At 43.4% G+C, this 14,848-nt stretch overlaps 1 protein-coding gene and 1 non-coding gene across 5 annotated transcripts in view; one reads left to right on the forward strand and one right to left on the reverse strand.

The window, feature by feature from the left end:
* The window catches only part of ABHD12 (abhydrolase domain containing 12, lysophospholipase), an 85,100-nt gene that overhangs the window by 18,179 nt on the left and 52,073 nt on the right, over positions 1–14,848 (forward strand). Inside the window, exon 1 of one of the 4 annotated variants that reach the window (XM_012468641.3) lies at positions 8,338–8,452. The exons of the other annotated variants lie outside the window; for them this stretch is intronic. Within the exon in view, the coding sequence (XP_012324064.2) occupies positions 8,409–8,452 (44 nt within the window). The 5' untranslated portion in view covers positions 8,338–8,408. Of the gene's footprint in view, positions 1–8,337; positions 8,453–14,848 lie in introns of those variants that run through there. 4 annotated transcript variants of the gene reach the window in all.
* On the reverse strand, positions 9,830–9,936 carry LOC135276260 (U6 spliceosomal RNA). Its single transcript, XR_010343835.1, has one exon. It is a non-coding gene; the product is annotated as a U6 spliceosomal RNA (small nuclear RNA).

Raw genomic sequence — 14,848 nt, forward strand, 5'->3', positions numbered from 1 at the left:
GGGAGGTGGGAGGATCACTTGAGCCCAGAAGGTGGAGGCTGTGCTTCACCCCGGGTGACAGAGTAAGACCTTGTCTCTTAAAAAAAAAAAAGGCTAGGCCAAGCGTGGTGGCTCACGCCTGTAATCCAAGCACTTTGGAGGCTAAGGCAGGTGGATCACCTGCGGTTGGGAGTTCAAGACCAGCCTGACCAACATGGTGAAACCCCGTCTATAAAAATAAAAAATAAAATCAAATAAAAAATAAAGAAAGGCTGAGATAATTCATTATCAGCAGACCCGTGCTTTAAGGAATGTTAAAAGCCCAGGTGTGGTGGCTCATGCCTATAATTCCAGCACTTTGGGAGGCCAAGGTGGTGGGATTGCTTGAGCCTAGGAATTTGAGTCTGCAGTGAGCTATGAGTGTGCCACTGCGCTCCAACCAGAGTTGATAGAGCAAGATCCCATCTCTTGAAAAAAAAAAAAAAAAAGGTGAAATTACAAGTAACTCACACAGAATGAAAAGACACATGTATGACCCTAAAGCATGCTTGAGGAAAATACAAAAAGCCTTCAATTGATGACTTTCGTTTTCACATTAAAAATCTCGGGGGGCCAGGCACTGTGGCTTATGTTTGCAGTCCCAGCAATTTGGGAGACTGGGGCAGATGGATCACTTGTGTCCAAGGAGTTTGAGACCAGCTTGTGGTCCACAGTATTTTGGACTACATTTTTACTGTCAGGCAGGGAAATGAGAAAATAAATGTAGAGAACTGGCATGAAGGTAACTTTGTATAATGGCTGAACCCTGAGACAGTGGCCTTCCTGTCAAGTTTCCGAGATTCTTACTTGGCAAAATAAAAACTTGGCAATACTAGGTCAGTCCCCATTTTGTAGAACATTTTACTGGTTCATGAAACAAAAATCTGGGAACCAGTTCTTTTGGGGAGTGTCAGGAAGCGGGGAGGGGTATGTTGGGAAGCATCACTCTTGAAGAGAGATGAACAGGGTTGAAGATGAAGCAGTCAAGATGGTTACTAAGCATTTCATAACCAGGAGTTTTGGCTTTTAAAAATCAGGCATTTCTGTACATTAGAGCCTGCGCTGCCTCCAGGTTGGAAGCAGTGTTCTAAGGGCCGGCCACAGTGAAACCCAGTGCAGGGCTGCTACCCAGATACAATAGCTTGGGACCAGTGTCCCACACCGAGATGTATGCATTGCCCGTGGGGACAAGATGGGACACAGACACACCTTGGGGGCCTTTTGTGTAGGAACCGTGACTACCAGTCCGTGTCTCAGTCTGTGGTCTCTCCAGAGTAAGAAGGATGTGTTTGCTAAACCTTGTAAATAGGAATCTTCCTATTTAGCTGATCACTCCTGTTCTTTCTGGACTCCCCAGTGTCTTTCAGAAATAGCTTCTGGTAAGTTGATGCTTGCTCTTGATAGGAGGGAAGGAAGAGGAAGTAGAATAGTAAAGGCAGAACAATTAAAAATAAGTGGTAAAGGGCCGGGTGTGGTGGCTCATGCCTGTAATTCCAGCACTTTGGGAGGCTGCGGTGGGCGGATTGCCTAAGGTCAGGAGTTTACAACCAGCCTGGGCAACACGGGTGAAACCCTGTCTCTACTAAAATTAAAAAAAAAGCCGAGCTTAGCGGTGTGTGCCTGTAGCCCTAACTACTCAGGAGGCTGAGGCAGGAGAATTGCTTGAACCCAGGAGACAGAGGTTGCAGTGAGCTGAGATCCTGCCACGGCACTCCAGCCTGGGGGACAGAGTAAGACTCCGTCTCAAAAATAAATAAATAAACTAAAATAAAAATAACATTGGTTGAGGACTGTGTACCAGATTGTTTCCTTAAGTGTTTCTTTACATGTGTGAATTCATGTAATGCTTACAGCTGCCTCATGAGGTTGATGGGTCACCCTCTTTTCACAGATGAAGAAGCCAAGGCATGGATATTTAAGTAGCTTGCCCAGGGTCACACAGCTGTCCGGGTGGCAGACCTGTGCCATCTCCAGCATTCATGCTCTAATCGCTATGCTCTCCTGCCACTACTTAGGGCTGTGTCTCTGATACATCCTGAATATTACAAGGGGAAATTATTACTGATTGAAAATATTGAGCAAGTGTCACTTGAGAGAAATTAGTTTATTCACCAGCACATTGCTTTCCTTCTCTGACAGCATTGGTGACTCCGCAGCTGTGCTTGAGGGGTGGGCCTCTGAGAGCACAAGCCTTCCACAGAGCCTTCTCTTGGGGTTGGTGGCCTCCTCTGTGGCTCCCTTGTTGCCTTGGCACTTTGAACCCCCAGAGCTTTGGTCATGCCTGGGAAGCTCTGGGTGCCAGCTGAAGGTGTAGGGAAGCAAGGCCTCTAGGGAGTCCTGTGCACCCCAGCAATCATTGGGACGCATGGAAGATCTGATGCATCATTGTGATTCAGGGGAACCCCCACGGTCAGTGCCAAGAGGCACTGAAAGCATTGAAGGGTAAGTGTGTTCGGGTCCACTCTAATCAATTTAAGTAGGAATTGCTGCAGTGGCTATGTGCATTTCTTTAAGAAAATAACCTGGAAGCCCAGTCTTTCCAGATAGGAAAAAACAAAGGACAAGAATCCATTTATATCTAAAAATGGAGGTGCATGCCTGTAGTCCCAGCTACTCAGGAGGCTGAGGCAGGAAAATCACTTGAACCTGGAAGGCGGAGGTTGCAGTGAGCCAAGATCGCACCACTGCACTCCAGCCTGGGCAACAAGAGCAAAACTCCATCTCCAAAAAAAAAAAAATAGTCCTTTGTCAACAAAAAGTCTACAAGGGGCTTTTTTTTTTTTCTTTTTTCTTTTTCTTTTTTTTAACAGAGACAGAGAAACAGAGTCTTGCTGTGCTACCCACACTGGTCTCATACTCCTGGCCTTAAGTGATCCTCTTGCCTCAGCCCCTCAGAGTGCTGGCATTGCAGGGGTAAGCCACCATGCCTGGCCAGAGCTCCTTTAAAGAGCAAGTTTTTCCAGTGTGAAGTTATAAAATGGCTTACTTCATATGTTGTGCATGCATATGTAGCTATTTATATCTGTGAACACATCAGTGCTCACTGGTACTCCTGGTTCAGGACCTTACCTTCTTGAACTGAGACGCGGTCTCACAATCCGAATGGAAGTGACATGTTGCTTCTGTAGGAAGAAGTGGTTAAGAGCAGGTGTGTGATCCTTTGTGCCCTCTGCCCCTGCTGCAGCAAACCCTAAAGCCTTGTGTGGAGGTGGCAGCATTGCAAAATGAGGGAGCTTCTGCAAGACAGGTTCCTGAATAACTGTGTTTAGTAGAACTCCAGCCGACCTGTGCTGGACACATAGCTAGAGGAAGAAAAACTGTTGTTCTTTAGGCCTCTTAGATTTGGTAGCTGTTGCTGCATTTTAACTTTATCTACAATGTATAGAGAACTTTTAAAACTTTACAACAAAACACCAATTCAGAAATGGCCTAGAAATGAAGAGACGTTTCTGTAAAGACAGACAGTTGACTTATAAGCACATGAATAGATGCTCAAGTTACTAATCATTAGGGAAATGCAAATCAAAACCACAATGAGATACCACCTCACACCCAATTAGGATGGATTTTTTTTTTTTTTTTTTTTAATTTTGAGATAGGGTCTTTCTCTGTCACCCAGTCTGGAGCACAGTGGTGCAATTATGGCTCACTGCAATCTTGACCTCCCTGGCTCAAGCGGTCTTCCCATTTCAGCCGCCTGAGTAGCTGGGACTGTAGGTGCATGCCACCACACCTAGCTAGATTTTAATTTTTTGTAGAGAGAGGGTCTCACTGTGTTGCCTAGGCTGGTCTCACACTCATGAGTTCAAGCAATCCTACCTCAGCCTTTAAAAGCACTGGAATTACAGGTGTGAGCCACTGCACCTGTCTGAAAATGGCTAATAATTTTTTTTAAAAGAAAATAATAACTGTTGGCAAGGATATGGGAAATTGGAACCCTTGCACACTGTTGGTGGGAATAAAAATGGTATAGAAACTGTGGAAAATATGGCTGTCTCTTTAAAAATTGAACATAGAGGACCGGGTGCGGTGGCTCACACCTGTAATCCCAGCACTTTGGGAGGCCGAGGTGGGTGGATCACAAGGTCAAGAGATCGAGACCATCCTGGTCAACATGGTGAAACCCCATCTCTACTAAAAATACAAAAAATTATCTGGGCATGGTGGCGCATGCCTGTAATCCCAGCTACTCAGGAGGCTGAGGCAGGAGAATTGCCTGAACCCAGGAGGCAGAGGTTGCGGTGAGCCGAGGTCGCGCCATTGCACTCCAGCCTAGGTAACGAGCGAAACTCCGTCTCAAAAAAAAAAAAAAAAAAAAAAAAAAATTGAACATAGAATTGCCATATAATGCAACAGCTGCGCTTCTGAATATCTACCAAAAATTATTGAAAACAGGGTCTCTAAGCCATTTATTTGTACACCCATATTCATAGCCACACTATTTACACTATTCACACTATTCCATAGCTAAAACATGGAAGCAACCCAGATGGTGTCCATCCACATATAATGAAAGGAATTTCTGAAATACATTACAGCATGAATGAACCTTGAAGACATTACGCCAAGTGAAGTAAGCCAGTCACAAAAAGACAAGTACTGTATGATTCCGCTTACGTGAGGCACTAGAGTCGTCAAGGTATTAGAGGCAGAAAGTGGAATGGTGATTGCTGTGAGCTGGGGGTGGAGAATGGGAGTTACTATTTAATGAGTACAGAGTTTCAGCTTTACAGGATGAAAAGAGTTATGAGATGGGTGGTGGTGATGATTACACAACAGTATGAACATATTACCACTCAACTGTACGTGTGAAAATGGTTATGATGGTAATTTTATGTGTATTTTACTACAATAAAAAATTGGGAAAAATGTGTAAAATTTTTAAAATTGCTGAAATATTTGTGGCAAATTCGCTGTCCCTTATTTCCCCTTGCTTAATATGAATGGTCCCTCTTCCCACAAAACTGTAAGCCCTTTCTGCCCCCTCCCATGTCACCGTATGAACACTCATTTTTTGGTTTTTAATGACTGCCTGTCATCTCAGTGTATGGATGCACTATCCCCTATTAAAGAGATGTAAAATTTGTGTGCTGTAATCCATAGTTTTCTTGTATACAAACAACAGCAATTGGTTGTAAGATGTAAAGAGAAGACAAATTCAAAAAACATTCCTCAGATTATTCATCTAACAGAATTCCAAATTTTAAAAATGCCTATCTGTTTCTCTCTGGTTCATGAAGTTCAGATGAAAAAATATACAAAGATCTGGTATCAGGGGTATATTAAAAAAAGAAGAAAATGCCGGGCGCGGTGGCTCACACCTGTAATCCCAGCACTTTGGGAGGCTGAGGTGGGCGGATCACCTGAGGTCAGGAGTTCGAGACCAGCCTGACCAATATGGTGAAACCCCATCTTTAAAAGAAAAAAGAAAAGAAAAAAATGACCAGAAGTGCCATGAGCCTCTGAAGAAGAGAGTTGTGTGGAGTCTGGTCCATGCTGCAATGCTCAGCTTGGGAATAACAGGCCAGTGTGACAGGACAGAGATTCTTGAAATAGACCAAATACACTTGGGAATTTAATTTGAGGTGAAGTTGGAGTGACAGTTGAGTGTAGTCAGGGTTGATTTTGATTGTTAATTAAGATTTTTGGGACAGTTGGGTAGCGTTTGAAATAAAATAAATCTGGATCCATATCTTACCCCATAAACCAGGATCCTTGTACAAACGGATCAAAGGTAAATGTAAACAAGAAACCAAGAAGTACCAGAAGAAAATAGGAGTGAAATTCTGAAGTCTTGAAATGGAGGAGAGCTTTTTTTTTTTTTTTTTTAGAGAGAGTTTCGCTCTTGTTTTGCCCAGGCTGAAGTGCAATGGCGTGGTCTCAGCTCACTGCAACCTCTGCCTCCCGGGTACAAGCAATTCTCCTGCCTCAGCCTCCCCAGTAGCTGGGATTGCAGGCACCTGCCTCCACACCCAGCTAATTTTTGTATTTTTAGTAGAGATGGGGTTTTATATTGGCCAGGCTGGTCTTCAGCTCCTGACCTTGTGATCTGCCTGCCTTGGCCTCCCAAAGTGTTGGGATTACAGAAGTGGGCCACTGTGCCCAGCCCTTTTTTTTTCTTGAGACAGAGTCTCGCTCTGTCACCAGGCTGGAATTCAGTGGTGTGATCTCAGCTCACTGCAACCTCTGCCTCCCAGGTTCAAGCAATTCTCCTGCCTCAGCCTCCTGAGTAGCTGAGACTGCAGGCGCATGCTGCCATGCTCAACTAATTTTTGTATTTTTAGTAGAGATGTGGTTTCACCCTGTTGGCCAGGATGGTCTCGATCTCTTGACCTTGTGATCCACCTATCTCAGCCTCCTGAAGTGCTGGGATTACAGGTGTGAACCACCATGCCCAGATAGGGCTCTCTAACTATATCTCAGAGTCCAAATTCTATTAAGATGACTTAAATTTGATTTGATAATATGAAAAAAATCTGCATTACATAAATAATGACAAAAATATTTGAAACTCACAGGTAAAGAGGTAATTTCTAGGAATTGAAAGAAGTTCAAAGTCCATTGAAAAATATGCAAAAGATAGCATAATTCATTGACAAAGAAATAGAATCCTTCAATATGTGAAAGAATGCTTAACAATATTTATTTAATTTTGGCCAGGCGTGGTGGCTCACGCCTGTAATCCCAGCACTTCGAGAGGCTGAGGCAGGCAGATCATGAGGTCGAGAGATTGAGACCCTCCTGGCCAACATGGTGAAACCTTGTCTCTCCTAAAAACACAAAAAATTAGCTGGGCATGGTGGCATACACCTGTAGTCCCAGCTACTTGGGAGACTGAGGCAGGAGAATTGCTTGAACCCAGGAGGCAGAGGTTACAGCGAGCCGAGATCGAGAATTGCTTGAACCCGGGAGGCAGAGGTTACAGCGAGCCGAGATCACACCACTGCAGTCTGGCCTGGTGACAGCAAGACTCCATCTCAAAAAAAACCACAGTATTTATTTAATTTTTAAGGGAGGATCTTACTGTGTCACCCAGAGTGGACTACAGTGGTGTGATCTCAGCTCACTGCAGCCTTGACCTCCTGGGCTCAAGCAGTCCTCCCACCTCAGCCTCCTGAGCAGCTGGGAATACAAGCACACACCACCATGCTCAGCTAATTTTTAAATTTTTGTAGAAACTTACGTTGTCTAGGCTGGTCTTGAACTCCTGGCCTCAAGTGATCCTCTCATCCTCAGCCCTTGCACGTGACCAACACTTTATTAATTAATGAAAGTCAAAACTACACCAAGATGCCGTTTCTCACCTATCAGATTGGAGAAAATGCATCTTTGACAAGCACTTCATTAGTGAGGCCTGAGGGAAGCCAGGATTTGGGAGGATAATCTTTTAGTAATATAGATCCATTTACTCTTTGAACTGGTGGTTTCCATTCTAAGACTGTCTTACCTGTACATACAAAATTAGGTATGTACAGAGTAATTCATTTTGGCACTGATTGCTGAAAACTTCCTGATTGTCCAGCAATGGGAGACTGGCTTAATAACCTATGTTATGCTGACCCAATTGGGAGCTGCAAAAAAGGCAAGCATTGATGTGGAGAAATTTCATGGATGTCTTGTTTCTATTTTTTCTTTATTTTTATTTTTTTATTTTTTATTTTTATTTTTAAAGACAGGGTTTCACCATGTTGGTCAGGTTGGTCTTGAACTCCCAACCTCAGGTGATCTGCCCGCCTTGGCCTCCAAAGTGGGATGTCTTGTTGATAGAAAAAAAATCAAGGTGTAAAACAGTTTACAGTACTACCTTTTTATGAGAAAAAGGAATGAGAACATGTACATGTATTCGTGTAAGGAAACACTGGAAGGATAAACAGCAAATTCCCACTAATCTGTATGTTCAGTTCTTCAGAGAGTCAGCGAGCAGCTTCCACTGGCAGTGTGAGAATGTTTGCCCAGTTGCCATTTTTATGTTGTCAGTATTCTTATATTCTTCTTCACCAATAATATAAGTGAAAATGGAACCTCATGGTTTAATTTGCATTTCTATGTGTCAATTTAGTGCCATATGTTTTGGAAACAGGAAATATCACAAAATAGCTCTGTAGCCCATTAGCTATGGTTTAGATATGGTTTGTTGGGCCTGCCAGGTCTCATGTTGAAATTTGATTCTCATGTTGGAGGTGGGGCCTGGCTGGTGGTTGGAGGTGTCTGGGTCTCCTCGGGGGCAGATTCCTTATGAATGCTTGGTGCTACTCTTAAGGGAATGGATGAGTTCTGACTCTGAGTTCCTGAAAAAGAGCCTGGCACCTTCCCTCCTGCCTTTTCTGATCTCTGCCTACCAGCTTCCCTGCCTTCCACCCTGAGTGGAAGCAGCCTGAGGCCATCACCAGATGTGGATGTTGGCACCATGCTTCTTGTCCCAGCCTGCAGAACTGTGAGCCAAAATAAACCTTTTTTCTTTATAAATTATCCAACCTCAGGTATTTCTAATATAGCAACACAAAAATGGACTAAGGCACGTTTGTCATCTGAAGATAAATTTCTAGAATATTGCCTTATCATGAGTTTTTGTTTTGTTTAAATAAAAAGGGAAGGGGAATGATTTTGAGAGCTAGTTTAGTTGAGTCTCAGTGTGTCCTTGACCCAGAAGGCTGGAAGGCAGGAAGGCAGGTCCTGGGGCATGTGATCTGTTCTGATGACCAGACCTGTGGGATACAGTAGGGAGGAGGAGGTCTTCCTGCTGCATTCTCAGCACAGGAAGCCCTAGGGCTTAGAGATTCTCAACCGGATGATAATGCAGATACTTATGTTCGTTTATTTAAAGGCTTTTTTTTGTGTCTGTCTTCATATTATAATGATTCATTGACAAATTGGCCACCTATTGCATTTTAAATTAATTTTTTTTTTAGACGGAGTTTTGCCCTTGTTGCCCAGGCTGGAGTGCAATGGTGTGATCTTGACTCATTGCAGCCTCCGCCTCCTGGGTTCAAGTGATTCTGCTACCTCAGCCTCCCAAGTATCTGGGATTACAGGCATGCGCCACCACGCCCAGCTAATTTTGTATTTTAGTGGAGACAGGGTTTCACTATCTTGGTCAGGCTGGTCTCTAACTCTTGACATCAGATAATCCACCTGCTTCAGCCTCCCAAAGTGCTGAGATTACAGGCATGAGCCACCGCGCCGGCCTTAAAATTAAATCTTGATTAAAGACTTCCATCTCACCAGCCATTATTATAATGAAAAGTAAAATGTCAGTCATTTTATTTACTGCCTGGCACCTAGTGAATATTTGATAAATATTTGTTAAGTGAATGGAAATTCAAATAAAGAAACAGGACTTTATATATGTTCTCACATCTACTATAAAATACTCTGAATATTCTAGACATTATGAGATGAGAAATAGTTAAGATAATCATACAAAAAGGAGGAGTCAAAATTTTTTTATATAAAATTTCTTTTTCTTTTTTTTTTTTTCCTTCTTTTTTTCTCGAGACGGAGTTTCGCTCTTGTTACCCAGGCTGGAGTGCAATGGCGCGATCTCGGCTCACCGCAACCTCCGCCTCCTGGGTTCAGGCAATTCTCCTGCCTCAGCCTCCTGAGTAGCTGGGATTACAGGCACGCGCCACCGTGCCCAGCTAATTTTTTTGTATTTTTAGTAGAGACGGGGTTTCACCATGTTGACTAGGATGGTCTCGATCTCTTGACCTCGTGATCCACCCGCCTCGGCCTCCCAAAGTGCTGGGATTACAGGCGTGAGCCACCGCGCCCGGCCCCTTCTTTTTCTTTTTAATTAAAAAAATTATTTTTTAAAAATATGGAACGCTTCACAAATTTGCATGTCATTCTTGTGCAGGAGCCCTGCTAATCTTCCCTGTATCATTCCAATTTTAGTATCTGTGCTGCCGAAGCGAGCACTAGGAGGAGTCAAAATTGCCATTGCTTACAGTGACTTTCTACTTGGAAAGCTCCAATAAAAATCAACTAAAAATTCTCAAAACTCATGGAGTTCGGTAAGATTTTTTCTTTTCTTTCTTTCTTTTTTTTGAGACGAAGTCTCACTCTGTTCCCCAGGCTGCAGTGCAATGGGGTGATCTTGGCTCACCGCAGCTTCCACCTCCCAGATTCAAGCAATTCTCCTGCCTTAGCCTCTGGAGTAGCTGGGATTACAGGCATGTGCCACCACTCCTGGCTAATTCTTTTTTTGTATTTTTAGTAGAGATGAGTTTTTACCATGTTGGCCAGGCTGGTCTCGAACTCCTGACCTTGGGTGATCCACACACCTCAGCCACCCAAGGTGCTGGGATTACAGATGTGAGCCGCTGCTCCTGGGCGTAAGATTTTCAAATGCAAAATAAATAGACCAATTGATAGCTTTCTTATAATACCAATAACCAACTGGCTAGAAAAATGAAACAGGATAAACTCTTACTTCACAGTAGCAACAGCAACAACAAAATACAAATTTAAGAATTGCATTAGAAATATGTAGAATGAAGTTGGAGGGAAGCAGGTAAAAGAAAAAAAAGGAAACATGTAGAATGTCAGCTGGGTGAGGTGGCGCATTCCTGTAATCCCAGTGAGCTGAGATTGCACCACTGCACTCCAGCCTGGGTGAGGGAGTGAGACTCTCAAAAAACAACAAAAGTATAGAACATTTGTTGAGAAAAATCATTAAACTTTACTAAGAGACATAAAATGATATTTAAGTGGAAAGATAGTTTGTTATTACATGAGAACATACAACATTGAAAAGGTATTGTTCCTTTTTCAAATAGACTTCACGCAGTTCTGCCTGGGGTCGTTCAGCCTCAGCTTCCCATCTAGGGAAGTCAGAGTGCATGGGTGTGAGTGAGTCTGGGAACACGGGGATTCTGTGGGAAGCTTCAGTGTGGACCAAGGACTAGAGGTTTAACAGCCACATAGTGTGGGGTTGCAGGGCAGTGGGCCCTGTATCTTTTGCTGCTAAGCTCACCTTGGCCTGCCTCTAGCTTCCAGCTCTCTGAGAGCTGTAGAAGATGGTTGGGGGTTCTCCACACTGCTTTCTAAACTTTAACATACTTCTGCTTTAGTGTATCTAGCCTTTTGTAGTCCAATCCTTCTATGGTTTACCCTCTGCAGAGAATAAATCTTCAGTCTCTTGATGGATTGGGGCAGTGGCCCCACTCTGTTCAGCAAGATAGAAGCCCAGCGGGGTTTTTCCAGTTTTCTTTCTGATTCTGACCTCCACCTGGTCTCCCGCCACAGGTACCTGGTGCTGTTGGTTCATGTGCCTTGTCTTCCCCCGTACTGGTTTCAGACTTTTCTGGACCTGTCACCTTAATTTCTGGCCTTCTGTTTTCCAGCTTCTAACATGGTCTCTCCTCTCATTCTTGACCACTGTGCAATTATGTCCTTCTAAAATTTTACTGTCATTTTAGTGGAGTTTTAAGATGTGAAACAGTTACATCTACCATCTTTAGCCTCAAACATAAAAATGTAACATGTGTGGCTGGGCCAGTGGCTCATAACTGTAATCCCAGGACTTTGGGAGGCTGAGGCGGGCAGATCACAAGGTCAGGAGTTCAAGACCAGCCTGGTCAATATGGTGAAACCCCGTCTTTACTGAAAATACAAAAACTAGCCGGGCATGGTGGCACGCACTTGTAATCCCATCTGCTCGGGAGGCTGAGGCAGGAGAATCGCTTGAGCCCGGGAGGCGGAGTTTGCAGTGAGCCAAGATCGTGTCACTGCACTCCAGCCTGGGAGACAAAGAATTGCTTGGGTAACTATTTAGAGATATAGAAATTTAGAAACCTACATCCCACTGTATACCAAAATAAATTCCAGAGAGACTGAAAATAAAGTATAAATCCCTGAAAGAAAAAGAAGAATACTTACCCAGTCTCAAGGACAGAGGAGAACATCCAGAAACCATAAAGAAAAAGATGAATAGAGTAAAAATACATAAAAATTTAAAATGTTCCTTAATTTTAAATCCTAAACAAAATAGAGACAAATGATAGAGGAAAATATTTTTAAAGTACATTTATAAAGTTTCAGACAAAGATTTAGTATCCTTAATAGAAAAAGTTCTTGTCTGGGCACAGTGGCTCACGCCTATAATCCCAGCACTTTTGGGAGGCTAAGAGGATCGCTTGAGGCCAGGAGTTTGAGACCAGTCTAGACAACATGGTGAAACCCTGTCTGTACTAAAAATAAAAAAACTTACCAGGCATGGTGGTGCACACCTGTAGTTCCCAGCTACTTGGAAGGCTGTGGCATGAGAATCGCTTGAACCTGGGAGATGGAGGTTGCAGTTAGCTGAGATCACGCCACTGTACTCCAGTCTGGATGACAGAGTGAAACTCTAACTCCTCTTCCCCCCCCAAAAAAGTTATATGTCAGTTAGAGGATAATATGAGATATTTTGTCATTAACCACAATGATTAGAACAGCATGTTATTCTGATTTTTAAAAATGCATAGAAGAAGCAGTGAAATAGAAATGTTATATGCAATTTTTTTTTGTTTTTTTACAAAGGAAGCATCATTAATACATGCTAGGGTAATTGTGTAGTTGTTTGGGTAAAAATAGTTTTGTCATCTCATATATGCTAAAATAATTCCAGATTAACAGTAACTGTTGTTAAGGTTTTGGTTATAACTTTTCACACTGTGTATACACCTGTATATTTTGTATTTTTACATACTATTTTATAAGCTGTAAAACCACTATATTCTGGATTTTCATCCAGGTCTTCACATAGAGAGGGCATTGCTTTGAATGACTACGTAGCACCTGCTTATCCCATTGTTTCAGACCTCCCTTGGAACTGGTGTGGCACAGTACTGTCTCTCTGACCCTGAAGGGTGTTCTGCGGGGGTGCCTGGTGTGAACAAGGGGACCAATTCCACATGAGCCTGGACTGCCACGCTATGCACTCTGCACAGGTCTCCTGCCTGCTCCTATCCCAAGGCCTATGGATATGGAGTTTGCACCTTTGTTGCCTCTTCCTGGTACTCACTGTGTTTTGATACATACTGAGGTGTGCAGGTGATGGTGCTAGCCTGCTTGTACAGAAGCAAAGAGGGATAAAATGCAGACCAGTTAGAAAACAGGCAGTAATGTTAGGAGGCCTTCATAAACTTCACTCTTGCCCTTGAGTATAGACCAGCAGTTGGTGGAATGGTAGCAGGAAGAAACTCCTCCCTGCAGCATATCATGACTTAAGGGAAATTTTAGAAGAATAGTTATTCACTTTGCCAGTAAAGATCCTATGTGATGTGCACCCAGCATCCTTGTACTAAATGGGCTTATTGTATTTAATCAGCTTCCTATTGATGGACAATTGGCTTCTTCCCAGTGCTGCTTGCTGTTATTAGCAACTTTCTTATGTCTAACTTTTGTTCCTTTGTTAAAAGTGCCCAGTTATTTAGGATAATTTGAGATTTAATGGGTCAGAGAGTATGAATATTTAAAATTTTGAAACTGTTGCCAAGGTGACTTCCAATAAGATTAGGAAGTTTTGCCCTCCTACCCAAGAGCGTTTCAGTGCCCATTTCCCCCACTCCTGCCTTCATGAGATGATATTATTATTATTATTACTACTATTTTTGAGACAGGGTCTCACTCTGTCACCCAGGCTGGAGTGCAGTGGCATGGTCTTGGCTCACTGCAGTCCTCAGCTTCCCGAGTAACTGGAACTACAGGCATGTGTCACGGCATCCAGCTAATTTTTGTATTTTTTGTAGAGGCAGGGTTTTGCTGTGTTGTCCAGGCTGGTCTCGAACTCCTGTGCTCAAGTGATCCTGCTGCCTTGTTCTCCCAAAGTGTTGGGATTACAGGTGTGAGCCACTGCACCTGGCCATTGGGTGATATTATTATTGATGTCTGTAAGTTGATGCATGAGAATGAAATTTGTGTGATGTTTGCCTTTCATATGTATGTTGCATAATATTTCTATCACTTGACTCTTGAAATTTTTAAAATAAATTCTTACTTTCCCTTGAACATATTTTGAATGGTCCAAGTTGCATTTAAGAAACTCGTGTTATCCTACAAAACTAGTTTTTCTACCTAATGAGAAAGTGGTTCGTGATAGAAACTGCAGACTTCATTCATGAGCTACCAGTACTTCTTGAGCATCCAAGTTCTGGGCACTGGTTATAGAGCATCAGCAAGAGCTGTGGTACTTATTTGTGGGGAGAGATTCTGTCCATGATGGTAGAGATAAATGTTTTGTTGCAGACTGACGGGAAAAGAGGAGTCTGACAGACATGGTGAGAGAGCCTGATTAGGCTGGGTGGCCAGGTGACTTTGGAGAATAGCAGTGAAGCTTATGTCTGGAGGAGGCAGAAGATTTGGGGCCCCTGCGAGTGACTGAAAGGCGTTAGAGAGTCAGGGACTGGGTGAGCAAGCGCTACAGAGGGGGCAGCAGCATGGGGCACAGGGTCCTGGATCAATTTTAGAGGCCCTTGGCGGGATTGTGGGGGCATTGACCCCAGACAGAGTCGCTGGGGTCTGGGAAGAAAATATCAGGCCTTCTAATTATATTTCCCCAACCTCTGAGAAGACCTATTTAGTTCAGTTTGTTGTGTCTTTCTTTGTTCATTTGTAGAGAGCGGAGTCTTGTTATACTGTCCAGGCTTGTCTTGAGCTCCTGGCCAGGCGCTTACACTGTGCAGCCTCATTGTGCTGCTCACTGCCCAGTCCTCATTCGAGATACACGCCTCGCTAAGCATTTCCCTTCCTGCCTCATTCATATGCACAGCAGCCCATTAGGGCAGATTCCATCACAGTCAGAGGCTCCGGAGACCCTTCTACCACTCCTGCCACCTGCCACTCTGCT

This window comes from Aotus nancymaae, unplaced genomic scaffold (assembly GCF_030222135.1).
Source record: "Aotus nancymaae isolate 86718 unplaced genomic scaffold, 86718_ANA_hifiasm-v0.15.2.pri h1tg000001l, whole genome shotgun sequence".
Classification (NCBI taxonomy): Eukaryota; Metazoa; Chordata; class Mammalia; order Primates; family Aotidae; genus Aotus; species Aotus nancymaae.